Below are 17,000 nucleotides of genomic sequence, written 5' to 3'. Positions count from 1 at the left end.
GAGAGAAGTGGGGATTTATAGGCGTTTGACTTGGAGAGAAGGAGGAGGAGGGGCGCGGGGCTTTTTGGTCTTCCACGAGCGAGTTGGTGAGAAAAAAAGGTTACGGGAGGGAGTGGATTGGAGGCCTCGCCCTTTCCCTTTCCATGCCATCACTATCATGCCACATATGGTATGTTGCTTAACCAGTTTCAAAAGGCACAACCATAGCCGTGTGTCAAACCAAAGGCAAACAAAAAAAAAATATATTGGAAAACATAGCGGCATGTGACCTCAGTAGGTGTGAACTAAAGTGGGCATTAAACTATGGGATGACATCGACCTGATTAAGGCCGGCCTGTTGTCTAACATATTAAGCTTCTCATCATACCTAATTATCATAGTTTATGCATAATTCGTCGATTTGGAAATACCGAGGCGTTTGTATGTACAGGTTAGCTGAAAATTGCATGGCTGCAGACATGCATACGAGAGGAAGCGTGACAATCCAGAACCTCACCTAGCTGAAAACTTGCTCAATCCTCCAATATTATAATATCTCTAGTCCATATGAGCTATAGGCCAAGTCTACTTTAATACTATTTATAATAGTTTAGAATGTCATCTAAAAAATGGTAGTTGGAAAATACTATTTGGATATCTTGGATCCGTATAAGTATCCAGCATATAGCTGATGTGAGACTAAATACATAGATTTTCACAAAAAAAATGTTGGTAGATATAACAGATTTTTTTTAATAATTGGATGAGATATTTTGGATCAAATCACCTTTTATTGAATATGACGGGTCTAGAAGTGCTTTTGAGCAAAAGCCTCTGTTCTACAATGCAAAATTATCTGCAAGGGAATATAGATAGCAGAAGAGGTCATAATACATAGGAATTGTATTACAATAGTTGGCATAGAACGGAATTTCAGCTCGTGATTTCATAAATGCTTCGTTCAGCCACCTTTCAAACATCCATCCAATGACGTACTTTTTCCATCTTTCGGGGTGACCAGGCCTAATTATGTGCCGGTAAAAACGTGTTAGGTTAGTTTGTCAAAAATAAGGGAATTACGTGTTGGACGTGAGATTTTAGATCTTCCTAATCTATATCTCTATTTTAATCTGTGTGCTTACAGTAGACCTGCTAGTTTGCAAATGAAAGAGAGCAAAAAAAATGAAAAATTCATGCTCTTTTCTCATGCACCTTCCATAATTAGGTAATTAAATTGAGCTCAAGCACTAAGCCTTAACGCATGAGAGAGAGAGAGAGAGAGAGAGTGAGTGAGTGAGTTGCCAAAGCTGATTTTTTGAATGATGTATTTTTTGATGAATTCTATCTCAAAAAGTTGTACAGAGCTGTGTCATATGGAACTTGGTTGTATAGAGAGATCCTTCTTGATCGGCTGGTCCAAGAGGTATTAGTGGCGCGGAGAGTATCACCTCCTGCTCTAAAATATTCGGATCATGGTGAGTGGCGATATTGTCTTTCAGGCCAAACATATCTACAGAATGGCTGACAGAGCTGCAAATTGGATGGCTTTGTACATGGCTAATCATGCCGGAAGCCTTATGCGTGGAAAAAAAAAGTGCTGCCTAGAGTAATCCGAGATTTATTATTTACTAGATGTATATGAGTCATCCGCTCTAGAAAAAAATAAAATAAAATCTGAACATGAAGTAGTAAATGCAAGTTTATTTCCGTCACAAACGTTATAAGACCTCGGAAGCAAAAGCATGAGATCTGATGTCCAATCCTCAAGCATTAAGAGGGCCGGGCGACGGCAGTTTAAGCCCGTCCGTCGTCCAACCCAAGAATCTAGTTGGTATCCCACCTGTGCAATCATGGCGCGGGTCCATTGCCTTCTAGGGTAGTTGCCTAACCCTGGACCAGAGGTTAGGTGCTACCCAAGAAAGATAGCCAAAACCGGCCCCTCATAATTGGCCACGCATGATTGAGACCATACAACCATCCATGGCGTGGAGGACTCATGCCAAGTAATCATCCACCGAACCATGCATATTTACCGACACTGCTTTAGAGACTTATCAAGCCACTGTGTGTGTGTCATAAAAAGGTGCATGCTTACATATTGCTAAAACTAATAAAAGGGGAAAAAAATGATCCACGAGCACTTTAATGTGCAGGAGAGCGAGCTTCCGGAAGCAATAGATCAGAAGGTGGTGAAAGGGAAGGGTAGGGAAAAAGTTGTGGTTGTGAGCTTTGGTTACCTTCCACTTCTACATCCTTATGGTGGAAGCTTAGTTGGAAGTGGGGTTAGGGAGGAGGTTGGTCGCTCTTTTTGTTGCTATTATCACTTCTCGGATGGAGACTTGGTATTTCCACCACTACACATGGGCTGTCCTCATAATCCATGACCTCTCCCCAACCTCCCCAAGAGATCCCACCCATGTCAAAAGCTCACATGCTTCTCCAATAACCCGTGGGTTACATAAAGTTGAAGTCCTCAGGGAAAATGCATGAAGACCTCAGCCTGATTCGACTTTCAATCCATTTTACAAAGCTAAGGTTCATTTACACTATAATAAGTTCCTTTTATTTATTTATTATTTATTTTTTGTGCTTGTTGGATATATACCTAGTATGTTTAATATATCCTCAAGTACCACTCAGGCACTGCATTGGGAAAATTACGAGATATATAGTGCACAAGTTATGTGGTCAAGCCCTTGTATTCACCAGTAAGGTTTGAAGAAGGAACAATTCAAAGAACCTATGTCATTTGAATTTGGAATAGCATTTACGGGTCGAACACCTTATAATGCTGGTGGAGGTTTGAACGTTCCCTCCAAACAGTACTACCATATGAAAAATAAGGCCGAAGATAAACATTATTTCTCAATAAGGGTGATCTATTTACCGTGATCAGCTAGATTCAGGGTGGCTCAAGTGGCGGTGGAGGAAGACACCTCCTGCTTCAGAATATTTAGGCTATGATGAATGATGATGTAACCTTTTAAGCCAGGCATATGTTTAGAGAGGCTAACGGGGCTCCAGACTCGATGGCTTTTTATGTGGCCTGTCGCTCCAGAAATACCCTGTGGGTCGAGAGTAAGATTGTCCAGATCACTTCGAGATTTATTGTTTTTTGACTTTATTAGGTGTATTCATACTTGAACATGATGAAATGCCCACTTTAGCCAAAAAAAATAAAAATAATAAACATTATTTCTCAATGAATCTCCATAATTCCAAATAAAATAAACCACCCAAGCTGTAAGTAGTGGTTTTCTCGTGTTTAATTTCCAACACAATCAGCTCCAAGATTAATTTCAAACTTCAGCTATGAGAAACCATCCAACATCCAAATTAGCAGGAACTAAATTATTCAAAATTTTAAAACAAATGAATGAAAACTTTATCTTAGGTAATAAGGAGTGGAATATATAATAGTTTTCACGAAATAGGGTTTCCCCTCTCCCTCTTGAGCATTTTACACGCCTAGGCACTTTTGAACATTATCAGACATCGATCTCAGCTTCCTTTTCTAGCCGGTTTTATTCTCTTTTTTGTTTTGTTTTGTTTTTTTTTTTTTTGAGGCAATGCTCTTCAGAAGCGGACGGCAAAAGTGGCCCAAAGGTAAGCAACCATGTGTTCCATTCATGGTAGGAAATAGCTTCTTTGGTGTACGGTCTCAGTTATCGGGCTCAATAACTAGGAAAACAAAAAAGCCCAAGGCTTTCTTTTTGTAAAAAGTAAGAAATTATAACTTTTGATCGATAGCTGCTTCTGTTTCATTTTCTTTTTCAATGTTCCGAGTGATTTGTAACAAGTTGTGGTGCTGTGAGTTCAAAAGATACTGTTAAATGTTCCACTCGTAATCTTTGCTGACAGACGAAGCTCACCTCTGAGCCTAAGGGTTCTCTGGCCGTGTTTTTGGGGCAGCACTTATTTGATTAAGAAGAGGAATCAAGGAGAAGACCATGTGTAGGTGGGCAATTTGACAGAGGATGGGGAAAGAGAGCCTGAACAACCTGCTGTTTGAGGGATGGTGGTGGGCGTGGGCGCGACGTACATGGAAGACTTCCTCGCGCGTGCTGCGAGTGATTCCATCTCATGCTGTAATGGCCGCGTCCCCTTCTACCGCTGAATGGTGGTTTGGACTTTGGAGTCCCAATCCCACTATTCACTAGTCTGTCTAGTTTCCGAGCCTGCAGGTCCGATGGTCTGGCGGTAGATCCAAACAACACGCTTCAATGCTTTGACTTTTCAACTAATTAATTGGGATCATCATGAGAGTGCTCAGAAGTTGGTGAAGTCACTAACTTGATTTTTTGCTAGGCTTTTTTCTGTCCCAGTTTCTTAACATTAACAAAAAAAAAAAAAAAAAAATCCCCCCGTATCTTAAGCAACCCAAAATAATAGGTTTTAATTATATTGGCACTAGTATTTACGTTATAGAAAGATTTTGATAACCACGAACATGCTAAACTTGCACATTGTAAACATGCGAGATGAAAAAAACAATCTCCATTTAAGATGCCACCGCGTGTGAATTAAAAGCAAGGCCCAATTTAGGTGCAAGCCTTTTGTGCCTGCTGTTGGATGTGAGTAATTTGCCCACACACTGTGGGTCCATCATTCCCTCCAATGCCAAACTCATCAAACAGCTTTCCTTGGGCTTTCCATGGCCTTGAAGGCTGAAGCAATCCCCACCTCTCTCCTCTTTTTACAACAATGACAGTATAGAGCAACTTAGAATGATGACAAGTTTAGGAAATGATATAATACATATAAATCGTATACTGAAGTATTCTTCACAGCTAATAGTAGTGTATGAACAGCATATGAATGTACCATATTTAGGAGAAAAAACTATCAAAGTCCGGTCTTACAATCATCAGCCATGCAACCTATGAGAATATCTTCGCCTTTAAATTGATGTGCAATTATATCTCAACTGATAATCAAATCCATTTGATAGCCTAGATCACGATGAACAACACATTCGCAAATAAAAGCCAGTATGCCATGCGTCACTACAGACAAATCAAGCCCATTGACGACCTGATTCCCATGACAATTTCGTCACAAAATCGGACAGATAGCAAGATGTCATCAGGCGACAGGTGCCCTGCTCACCCAGCAGCTAACATTGGAATTCTACAACAAGAATCGACAATTCTATGGAATCACCTAGCCTTTTTATGTCAGTTATGATCACATCCCAATACAAATATTTCCATTCTTGTGTCTGAAAATCAAGTAGATTGACAACTATTGCTAGAACATGCTTGATCATTCACAAAAGCACAAAAAAGCTATAACCCAGAAATTGGAGTCAGATAAGAACCTCACAACTTGGAGAAACAGTGTATGCCACCATCCAGAATACAATATCACCGGCAGATAACACCCGGAACTAATTATTTTTAAAGAACAAGAATCATATTATTAACCATCATCTTTGGATAGGCAGCAAATAACAATCATAGCCATCTCTTCACCTTTTGGTCAGCTATGACCATGGCCCTAAGTTAAAATTCCTCTCCTTAGATGATGCTCCTAATCTGACAATTAAGTGGAAGGATAACAACGATGACAACTAGAAGTTTTCCATCAATTTTTTTTTTTTTAAAAAAAAGATAATAACAAGAGGATTGATTAATCATGGACAAGAAAACAGCAAAGCTGCAGCCTCATGCCATAAATTCCTGAACCGATATAACCACAAACTTTGTTGGATGCTTCCCAAAACCACCAATTAAATTATCCTCGTGGCAAGAAATCAAGACTTAACCCCAATGAGCTTGAATACCGGTGCCACTGCTGGTGCTGCCCCTTCATCTGAGTAATAACAACAAGGCAATCTTGGTAGGATGTGATACTAATATTATAAAGATCAACTAATGCTAAAAAGGAGATGAAAAAACATCTATAATGCAGTGGACTAAGGAAGAGCACCCATGTATTCTACCTCTAATCTCCCATGTCACATCAAGTTTAAAAACCCAACATATGAGATGCCATAGGTAATCACTACTAGATAGTCGGCATCCACAGAAAAGGTTAGATCAACTTCCACAATTCCACTTTAAATGGTATCATTCAGTGAGAGGAGTTTCTCAACTAGTAAAAGAACTAGAGAAAAAGTGAAAAAAAAATACATTCTAGAACTGCAACAAATATATGCATCTGTGCTGCTTCAGCAAAGGTTGCCACTTCCTAGATTCAAGTTTGACTTGTCTGCTGCACCTAGGTCCAAGCTTTTGCAGGTCCTGCAAAGCTCAGCCATTCATTATCAATCAAAGGGAGAAAACGAACCAGAGACATACATCAGATGTGGAAGGTAATAGAAAAATAATTTGTTACAAACTACACACGGCATCTCCTTGAAAAAACTAATGAAGAAGATATACCAAAGAGTCTAGAATGTATCTGTGGAAAACAACTAAATGAGAAAAACAGGGACTTTAATAGATTGGAAGGGTTTCTGTAATGAATGTTTAAGATATTTCATCACAGAATATAGGAAGTGATTATGGCAATCATGCACAGCAAAGACTTAAGAAATCAAACTAAACTTCGATTATGGAGATGATGCACGGAAAAGACTCAAGAAATCAAACTAAACTTGATGGTCAGATAAGCCTCAGAGTCTCAGATGTTTGATACATCAAGTTGGAGTTGCTCCAAAATGAATTTTTAACAAAATGATAGGATAATCTGAATATTCCGTGTCTCCAACACACTTGCTTCATCCTTGATTTGGTAATATCAACCAGCAAAAATGCATTGCAACACTTTCTTGCCTTTCTTTAATAAGTAGGATCACCTTTATCTGACTAAAGCGTGGATGTCTTGCAGAAAGGATAAAATAACAAGAAAATAGTGCAGCATCAACATAATTTTCTCCGTATATACACTACACAAAGGACATGGTAAAACCAGAGGAGCAGAAGAATTGAGCAAGTTGTGGATCACAGATATGAAAGATCAATCACTAACAAAGAAAGTTCCAAATGTCAACTATCGAATCATAACCATTAATGAGACTGACAAAGAAGCACCGGTGGTCAAAAGTCAACAAGAAAAAAAAATTCCCAGCCAAGTAAAATTGTCATGTTAGAAGGTTCTGTCATCCAACTTGGTGCTAATCATGACTTGTTCTGAAATATCACATATGAAAATTTACTTTTATAACCTAGCAAAGTAAAGAGGAGAAATTATATTCTTCGCTACTTAACATTTAATTCCTAGATTGCTCTTAGTATTGCACAGTATTTACTTCTTGGACAATAAACACCTGACACATACACAATTGCGTACATCTCATAGTTAGAGATCTAGCCAATACTATAGCATAGCGCAGTTGTACATACTATACAAGCCACTATGGGTCACCACATGTTTATATATGCATACATATTTCCAAAATAGAATAACTCATCGAGTGGGATTGGTTTTTCCTTTTTTTTCTCCTACCTTTGCCGAGTTTTTTTTTTTTTTTTTTGCTAGCATGAAGAAGTGCAAATCACAAGTTTGGAAGTGAAAAAAAATATGTGAATTGAGAAATAAGATTTGAAGAGATGAGCATAGGGTTGGTGGTTTTCAGATGATTTTATTCCTATCATGCTGAAGTTGGATTTTCATGGAATCAAAGTATGTTGGATATGGATGTTGTCTTCACCGGGTGAAAAATTTCTCTCCCCAGAACTATCATTTTGAAATTACTAAACATGTGACATAATAATTAGGTTTCCCCATTCCAAAGTTGTCTTTTCAGAAGTGACCTTTGCACATCTCTGAGGACATCATTGCCTTTTGGATTAGATTAATTATAATAGTTACCTATCTATCCCTCTATATCATAGTATCATGAGATAGTTATATAATGTCCTATAATTTCCACCATACAATCTGACTATCTCTTTTTCTTTAGCTTTTCTTTCTTTCATTGAATATAATATTTCTTTTCTAGTGATCTATGGATAAATTCTGTACAAAATATGCTTTCAGATCTGGTAATCAACCATGTGGTTAATTACAGCTTAAGATACTTAAGGGTTTGGTAGCTTGGATAGAAATTTCCAGCTATTAAGGGCGTGCCCCAAGCTTGATGCAGGATATTAGCAGCTTGGTTCAAACTTTTTCTAAAAAACTCATCCAACAAATTATTTCCTCAAAAAACATCCTACAGAATATTCAAATTTCAAGAGCGTTCATTTGAATATTTTCTTAACAAAGTCTCTACTCGACCAACATTTTTGAAGTCCAATGAAAGATCCTAAACTTCAGATTCTCTCCCTTAGAGCTAATTAGTGAGCATGCATACTTTCATAATTGAAACAGAGACTCATTAAAAGCTAAACTATATGGATCACTGGAGACTTCAAACCCATGTTCTTTTTTAGTTTCTGAAATCTAGAAATCATTATATCAAGGCATTTGTTAATAGACCATGTCAGGGTAGTCATTGACGAGGAGAGAAAGCATTAAGTGGAAAACGTATGTGCAGTACCATCATGCCATATTTATTCGAGGCCAGATTTGTATATCATTTTACCCATTTAGCTATTTGTTGTCATTGAAATCCCACCCAATCTTCTCAAAACTTTTGTAGAAAGATTATCCAATTCTTCTCAATCCTCTTTCCTAACCTTAAGACACAACTCCAAGCCTCTGTCTTCAATGAGAATATCTATCAATCATCATCCTATGTGTAACAACCCAAGATCTCACCCAAAATGGCTAGCCGGAAGGTATTATTTGGATTCTTTGATCTTGTATAAGTACTCAAGATCTACTAAGCGAATAACCGATGTGGGATTAAACACACACCCGCACAGGTCCTCACATACTCCCCCCGTTTAAGTCTGACGTCCTCGTCGGGTTAAGAGTTCAAATTCATTCAAATCTAATCACAAATGATCAGCCCTTAGTCAGCTCAATGGATCCATGTTGCAGTGTCCTCCAGTCCACATATATTATGGGCCAAGTCCGCTCTGATACGATTTGTAACAACCAAAGATCTCACCCAAAATGGCTAGCTGGAAGGTATTATTTGGGTTCTTTAATTCGGTATAAGTACCTAAGATCTATCCAGCGAATAACTGATATGAGACTAAACACACGCCCGCACGGATCATCACACTATGTGCCAACAATCTTTTTATACCTTTTTCTGTACCCTGCTCTTTCATGGTTTCACATGCCCTTACATTCTCAGTTCTATTTTTCTTCCTTTTTTTTGTGGGTCTGAATACTTAGAAGTTTGCATTATTATAACTAAGAAACTTCTACAAGATTAGCCTATATTAGGGTATTAGGGTCTATAGACAAAGCATGGTTTTCATTGCTAATTCATCCATTAAATAGGCATCATACGCACCAAATAGCCTTTTAAGCAGCCCAACTTAGCAAATTATGATCTCAACTAGAAAATTGTTGGTCTGTATGAAATGGCTCCTCTTATATTGCTTTTGAGCTTTGATAACAAATGATGTAGACTAAGTGGGGTAAAAACTTTAACATACATGACTAAAATGTAATTAATTGTTAAAGCAAAAAATGTTTGAAGAGTGAAGACTGGTGTAATATAAATTATTGAGCCACAAGCTAGTTAATAAGGATGAATCAACCTACAAAGCAATGGCTCGTGGAAATCATTATGAACACAAAAAGGCAATTGGCACATCAATCTAATTCCTAAACCTAATTAAACTTTTTTACTTATAAAGCATTGTCATCGCATGATTTCAAAGGAGATTCAAACTGAAAAGGATAAAACGAACTGCAAAGCAAAAAAATTAAGGACTTCAAACGCACCTATCACATGCCTAGGTTCATAAAGCATGATTTACTGAAACATCACTCAACTAAAATTTTAGTGAGTCCTACATCACCTTTCAAGAATAATAAAAAAAAAAGATAAAAATTGAAATATTGAAACTTCTGTCCCATATAGATAAGAATCAAAAGTGTCATGAGAGGACAATCACATTAAGCGAATCATTGTTCTACATAGGAGATTGCAGAAAGCAAGTGTGCATTGTATCGTCATGCCAAGTCAAAATTTCTATCAAGGCATATGAGATTATCAATGTACCAGCACTAAGCTGCTTGTTTAACAACATTTATGCTCCAGGGATTGCAATTTTCCATGAAATTTCCCATTTTTCACTCAACGATGGAACTTCGCTATCAAACTCGTCTCTCTAGCTTGGATAGAAGATCCAACCGTGCGAGGAAAAGTACAGCAGATCAAATATTTCAGCTCAGCAGTTTAAGTGCAAAACTGTGCTGTAGGAATGATTGCATAATTGGCAGAGCATAAGCCATAAACTGCAATATCATCAAACTACAATTTTAGTTCTGAATCATTGTTATTTTCTTTTTCCAGAAAATAGTTTCAGGAAGCCACACAATGCCAACTCACATCTAATCAGATAATTAACCAAGACTGTAAAATAAATTCAAATTATAGAAGATGGTTTTCAAGCATTACCTGAACTGGACTCTATTCCAACATTTTGCAGAGATTGAGCTCGATCCAAACAGGAGGCAGCCACTCATCCGAGGATGTCCCCGAAGCAGGAACTATACGATCATAGTTGCTGGTCCCGAAGTCGAGAGCATCCATTTCATGAAAATCGCTCTTCAGCTGTCTATATGAAAAGCCAGAAGCCCCGCTATAGAAAATGCAATCCCCTCTGCGTCCGGGAATTGCCCAACTGAAAACAAGGTAGCTCGGAAATAGCTCCATTGTTAGGTATTTATTGCCATGAATGCCTTCGATCTTATACCATCCGGGTGCGTTCCCCTGCTTCAACTCAAATATTCCAAAACAATGATCGAAATGTTCATCATCAAAATCAGCATCATTGGGGATAAGATCTACATCATATTGGGCAAATAACAACAGCTGCGTAGATGTTGTCACGAAAAACAGACGACACTCCTCAAGATCAATATTCGGCAAATTGATCGGCTCAGGGTTCGAAGGGGAAGCAATTTTACAAACCGAAGCATTGTTTTGCATGTCGGTCATATAGAGGCTCCCCTCATGGTGCGCCATGGAGACGAGCTCAGTGACCAAACCGGTATTCATCACGGTCCATGATTCATCTCCCAATTTACAGAAGGCGATTTCACGGGAGTTACGATAGCACTCGGCGATCACCACCACGGAATCCCTCGGGTCCAAGTTCGGGCTCAAAAGCAAGCACGCCTTCCACGGGAAAATGACCGAGTAATCGAGGACGCTCGTGGAGGAGTGGATGCCGCGCCTGATGCTCAGAAACTTCTGATGGACCAGAGAGAACTCGAAGCCGGTCAGGTGGAAGAAACCATCGGTGGGAGGGAGCTGGACTTGGGCCCCGGTGAGGGGGTTCAGCAAGAAGAGGCGTCCGCCCGCGGGGACGAGGTCGAGCAGGAGGAGCCAACCGCGGGCGGAGGCGAGGGTTACTTTGTGGACGACATCGGGGATGGGGAGAGTGCGGATCTCTCTGGTGGGAACGCTGAGAACGCGACGGTGTAGGGAGCGGGGGTCGTAGGGGAGCATGAGGAGAGGGAAGTGGGGGGGAAGATTGGTGGGTTTGGCGAAGGAGCGCCAGGACTTGCAGACGCAACGGAAGCGGAGGTAATCGGAGGCGCGGGTGAGCTTCTTGACGATGACGTCCAGGATATCGGTAGAGAGATCGGGCCATCGGGGGACCCACCTCCTGCTGCTTGTTTCGCCGGACGCCATTGTTGCCGCTCGGAGAAAAGGAGGAGGAGGTGGTGGTGGTGGTGGAGCTGGTGGAAATGGGATGAGTCTTTAGTGTTTCTGTTTCTTGGTTGCGTTTCTTGATCGAGATGGCGCCCTTCCGATTCTTGCAGGAACACAGCTGCGAACGAAACGAACATATAAAACCCGGTTTTCCGCTCCACCGACTATTTTACTAATTTCCATAATCAAATTATGGAGAGATTGCCGATACTCTCATGTAACCGGATCTAAGATCACAGCCGCAAAACTGTCTTGATTAACGGTGGTGATCCAAATGATTGATGGCTGGGTGGGATAAAAAAATGGATCCTCCGTTGCGATTATATTACATACATTGGCATTACAAAAGGACTTAACAAGCTGGAATTTTCCGCTTTGAATCAATGCGGGTTAACCAAATTAACAGCACGTAAATGTTGAAATGAACGGTGCACAAGCAACCATGACATTGTCATAACCAACGATCGTTGAATGCATACTATATTTCTGTAATAATACAAGATCTTATCCAAAATAACTAGTTGGATGGAATTATTTGGATGCTTTGATCCTGTATAAATATCCAAAATTTACAACCCTAATAAATTATGGGCCGGATGGTATTATTTGGATTTTTTGTCTCTTAATCTAGATAGATTATGGGCCAGATCCGCTATAATACCATTTGTAATAATTCAGAACCTTATCCAAAAAAGCTAGCTGGAAGATATTATTTAGATTTCTTGATTCTGTGCAAATACCCAAAATCTACCCAGCGAATAACTGTGTGGGAGGCCATTATTGCCGCTCGGAGAAAAGGAGGTGGAGGTGGTGGTGGAAATGGGATGAGTCTATAAGGTTTCTTTTTCTTGGTTGCGTTTCTTGATCGAGATCGCGCCCTTCCGATTCTTGCAAGAACACAGCTACCTACAAAATGATCATATAAAACCCGTCTTTCCGCACCACTGACTATTTTACTAATTTTCATAATCAAATGATGGAGAGTAAGGCCGCAAATGGGTAAGGTTGACCCGTGACCCGACTCGATCTAAATTGGAGGACCCGTGGGGCCGGGTTGGGTCCTAAAATTGGACCCATTCTATTTTTCGTATCGGGTCTGGTTTACTGAATCTCGATCGAACTCGGACCCGACCCAATCTACTTTTTTGTTGGGTCAATTTTGGTTCGTTTACCCAATGACTCGATTCGACCCGATCTGAACTCGAATTACTTGTTTCCACTGACTATTTTACTAATTTTCATAATCAAATGATGGAGAGATAGCCAATACTCTCATGCAACCGGATCTAAGATCACAACTGCAAACTTTCTTGATTAACAGTAGTGATACAAATGATTGATGGCTGAATGGGATAAAACAATCTATCCTACATTGCGATAATATTATATACATGGGCATTACAAAAGGACTTACCAAGTTGGAATTTTCCTTTTTGAATCAATGCAGGTTAACCAAATTAACAGCACATGGATGTTGAAATGAATGCTTCGGTGCACAAGCAGCCATGACATTGTCATAGGCAATGATTGTTGAATGCATACAATATTTCTGTAATAATCTAGAACCTCACCTAAAATAGTTAGTCGGATGGTATTATTTGGATCTTATCCAAAGAAACAGTACACCAAAAGGTAATTATTGTTGGTTAAAGTAGCTAGGGAAGGAAATATTAAGAAAGTTTGATGAGTCACAAGCTAGTAATAATCATAAAGAACAAAGCTCTCTGAAGGAATCACTTCCAGAAGCCATGAAAAGAAGTTCCTAGAGCTGATCAAAGTACTTCGCATATTCTAACAATGCAATGACCTTTCAGGTCAGAATATCCAACTAGAACCGGATAGAACAGGGTTAAAAGGAAAATGAAAATATTATGGAAATTTGGGGGAGGTGAAAGCAGGACATTGTAGTAAACCACACTTTCCAAATATTAGAAGTGATGAACCTATGCTGTTAAAGTTGTGTATCATAAAGGTGGATCATTAAAGTACAAAGCAGTTGTATATCCCCTGTGTCAACCATGGGGTCAGCTTGTCAAGATGTTCTATCAAGGTCTTGATGTGTATTATCTACTGTTTACATATGTTGTGGTTCAAATCTGGCCCGAGGGTGACCACGCCAGAGGAGTCGAGGGAGCTGCCGGAGTGTAAAAGAAAAAGACGGGAGCCACTTTTTGCACGGCGGCGTACCTGCACAAAGCCTCACTGGTGTTTCCGGTGAGGGCCCTCCGACGATCAAGTTAGAGTGGTATCCAGTTGGTCCAGCAAAATAGTCCCTTAGGCGTTACCTGATGGGGTCATTTATAGCCCCGGTAGTGGCGCCCAGGTAGTGGAGGTATGGCCCGTTTCCATCATGAGTGGAGATGGCGCGCAGTCAGAGCTTGCTTGTGGCGCATGGCGAGGTCGGCTTGACGGGTGCTGAGGTTAGCCTAGCATCACGAGTTCCGATGTGTGCTTGGCAAAGCGCCTTGAGCTCAAGGGTCGGGGCATATCATAGGAGAGGGTGTCGCGAGCTCGGTCGGGGTGCGTCGGGGAATAAGGAAGGCGCCCCGAGCTTGGTCGGGGGTGAGTCGGCGAATACAGGAGGTGCCCCGAGCTTGGTCGGGGTGAGTCGGCAAATACAGGAGGTGCCCCGAGGTCGAAGAAGTTTTTGGGGCGTCTAATGCTTGGGCACGGAACGTCATCATGAGCATCAGAAGGTTGTTGCAGGTCGCAGCAGCGAAGAGATTCGGCCGAGGTCAACTGTGCCTCAGCGGAGTCTGAGCTCGGACTTGCTCTTGGCAGGGCCGATATCCGGCCCGATTGGTGCTAGGGCCTATTTGGCCGAAATTGAGTGGCCCCCATCGTTGTGAGCAGAACGATCCATTTTGGCCCCCCATCATTTGCCCTCCGACTTCTGAGGTCGGGTTGCCCTGTGGCTCGAGCGAAGAAAGTAGCCGGATTGTTGGTCGTCCTGCAGTGTGCCCAAACGCTTGCGAAGACGCGCACGTTGAGTAGGAGACACTTGGTGTATTTTATAGCTGAGAGCTTTGAGTCAGGCTTTCAGAGTCGGGCTTAGGTGGCTTAAGTTGCTACATCACCCTTAGCAGAATTCGCCGTGGGAGCTTCTTAATATTCCACGCGCACGCTCCTTTCCGAAGAGTTGCTGGATGGAATGTGAAAGGCCGGCTATTAATGTTCCACTCTCCAAAGCGTCTCGCCTGACGGAACGTGAGAACCTGGTTATTAATGTTCTGCTCTCCGGAGCACCTCGCCATAATGATCGGCATTTAGTGCCGCGATCCGAGAAGATTTGTTGAGGTCATTTCGGGGCCTGCTACATGGCGGAATTTAGCTCGTCTGATCGCTTGGGCTATCCGATCAGAGCCGTCGTAGTGGGCTATATAAGACCTGAAGGGGGCCCTAGGGTCGTTATTTGATCCTTTCCGCCTCTACCTCCTTTCTTCCCGGCTAGCATTACTGTAGCGTTGGAGCTTCTCCTTGGGCGTTCTGAGAGCTTCTCGTTGACCTTTGCGTCGAGTGCTATTTTCGGTCCCCGGCGTTCATTCTTCTTTTCCCCGGTCATCTTCTTCGGTGAGCTTTCGAGTAGGCATTTTATCCCTCTCTCGGTCGCTCGGAGAATTCCTTGTCTTCTCCTTTCTTTATGATTATGTGACCAAGACAATGAGTTCACCTACGAGAGCCTTGATGCTTGGTGCAGGTTCGTCTCGAGCCCATGCTTCTTCCAATGTGGAGGAGGCTGAGCTCGAGGCGGGCCCAGGTTTGTATGGGACCGGCTCGCTTATGAGTGATGAGGATTTGGGCTCGATTCGAGCTCGATTTTTTGTTCCTCCAGAGTTTGTCCTCGAGCTTCCGTACCTCGGAGGGCGAGTCACCAACCCACCTAAAGGTTGGATTGGGGTGTACGAAGAGACGCTTCAAGCGGGGTTGAGGTTCCCTCTGCACGGGTTCATGGGCGAGCTTCTAACGGCTTACCATCTTGTGCCCACACAGCTTGCCCCAAACTCATGGAGAATAATAATCGGCTTTCTCGTCCTCTGCCTTGCACATGGTCTGTCCTCCTTGATAAGTGTCTTTTTAGAGTTGTTTTATATTAAAAGGCAACCCCGCAGACAAAGGATAATGATATTTCTCCCTTCAGGGAGGCCACAAGCTCTTTGGGGGCATCCCTACATCCATTCATGGGTGGAAGGATAAATTTTTCTTTGTTTCCTCCGAGCGATCGTGGGGGTTTAATCCGACCTGGAGCTTTCTACTGGCCTCGGCGAACAACAGGCTCTTACAGTTGTCATAGTCTGAGCAGGGCATTCTAGACAGTTTACTCGAACTGGAAGGAACTCCATGACTTTCCGACCTGCTCAGCGAGGAGGCCTTAGTAAATGTTGGCCTGAGCCCAGCTCGCCCTGAGGGTAAGAGTAGCATAGTTGCTCCCTTTCTCTTTTCATGTCGGATTTTAATAAGATCTTTTGTCGTCAGACATTGCAGGGATGATCTTCAGTGCTGAGATATTAATGGCCAAGTATAGAAAGAGGGTGGCCACCTTGGAGGGGGCTCAGCCAGAACGGAGGCCAAAGAAAGCCAAAGCTACCTTTGGCTCCGGAATTGAGCAGGGTGAGCTTGCTCCAATTGAGACCACCACCCTTACTTGAGCTGGATTCGATCAGGTTCTCGTAGTGGAGGCCGAGTTGCCCCCATTGGCGGCAGGAGGGAGCCCTTCTGATCAAGTGGCGGTCGTGTCTGTCGGCCGAGTTCAGAAGGTTGGAGAAGCCATCCAGCTACCCGAATCGGGTCTTGAGCTGGGGAGGGGACCCGAGCTCCCAACTTCCCCCGCGGCCCCGACTCCTACTGGGGCTGCGGCATTCTCTGAGGCTCCGACGTCAGCTAGGATTTTGGCTCCCCTGAGGCTTTGACCCTAGCTAGGGTTGGCTCTGTTCCTTCCGAATCCGAGAGGGGGCGATTGCGGCATTAGTGTCGCGTGTCCGAGGACAACGTGGCCCTTGAGCCGGCGACGTTGCTCGCGAGCTCGTGCACAGCATCATGCTCCCGTGCGACCGAGCTCGGATGGAAGAGGACTTTGATGATTTTGTTCGTCATGCTTATTCAAGCAATATCCAGGTGAGTGACACAGCCCTCCTGTTCCTCATTCATTTTCTTTGCAAGTGCCCGATCGCCACTGACATTTTATCTTTCGTGCCAGTCTCTCCATGTGGTTGATATGCTAATGTCTGGCATGTTTGCCTGCCGGAAGGAGATGAAGGCGCTCAGGCCGAGGATGGAGCATGCTAAG

The 17,000-nt window shown here is 42.2% G+C and overlaps 1 protein-coding gene across 2 annotated transcripts; it reads right to left on the bottom strand.

Moving 5' to 3' along the window:
* Positions 1–5,884: 5,884 nt before the first annotated feature.
* Positions 5,885–11,858, bottom strand: LOC103706179. Of its 2 annotated transcripts, none has more exons than XM_008790217.4 (2): positions 10,454–11,856; positions 5,885–6,224 (listed from the first exon to the last, which is right to left on the bottom strand). In XM_008790217.4, the coding sequence occupies exon 1, from the start codon at positions 11,693–11,695 to the stop codon at positions 10,466–10,468; it is 1,230 nt and encodes a 409-aa protein (XP_008788439.2). In that variant the 5' UTR covers positions 11,696–11,856; the 3' UTR covers positions 5,885–6,224; positions 10,454–10,465. The 2 variants fall into 2 exon arrangements, with proteins under 2 accessions (XP_008788439.2, XP_038973788.1); XM_039117860.1 differs by lacking the exon at positions 5,885–6,224 and adding an exon at positions 9,917–10,290 and having other exon boundaries at positions 10,454–11,858.
* Between the last annotated feature and the right edge of the window lie 5,142 nt (positions 11,859–17,000).

Source organism: Phoenix dactylifera, chromosome 2, assembly GCF_009389715.1.
Source record: "Phoenix dactylifera cultivar Barhee BC4 chromosome 2, palm_55x_up_171113_PBpolish2nd_filt_p, whole genome shotgun sequence".
Lineage (NCBI taxonomy): Eukaryota > Viridiplantae > Streptophyta > Magnoliopsida > Arecales > Arecaceae > Phoenix > Phoenix dactylifera.
The sequence above is the reverse complement of the archived record's forward strand: the minus strand, read 5'-3'. Positions and strand labels throughout refer to the sequence as shown.

What these genes read in the sequence shown, in the direction of transcription:
- LOC103706179 (XM_039117860.1), bottom strand. Translation starts at nt 11,695, where the DNA reads ATGGCGTCCGGCGAAACAAGCAGCAGGAGGTGGGTCCCCCGATGGCCC.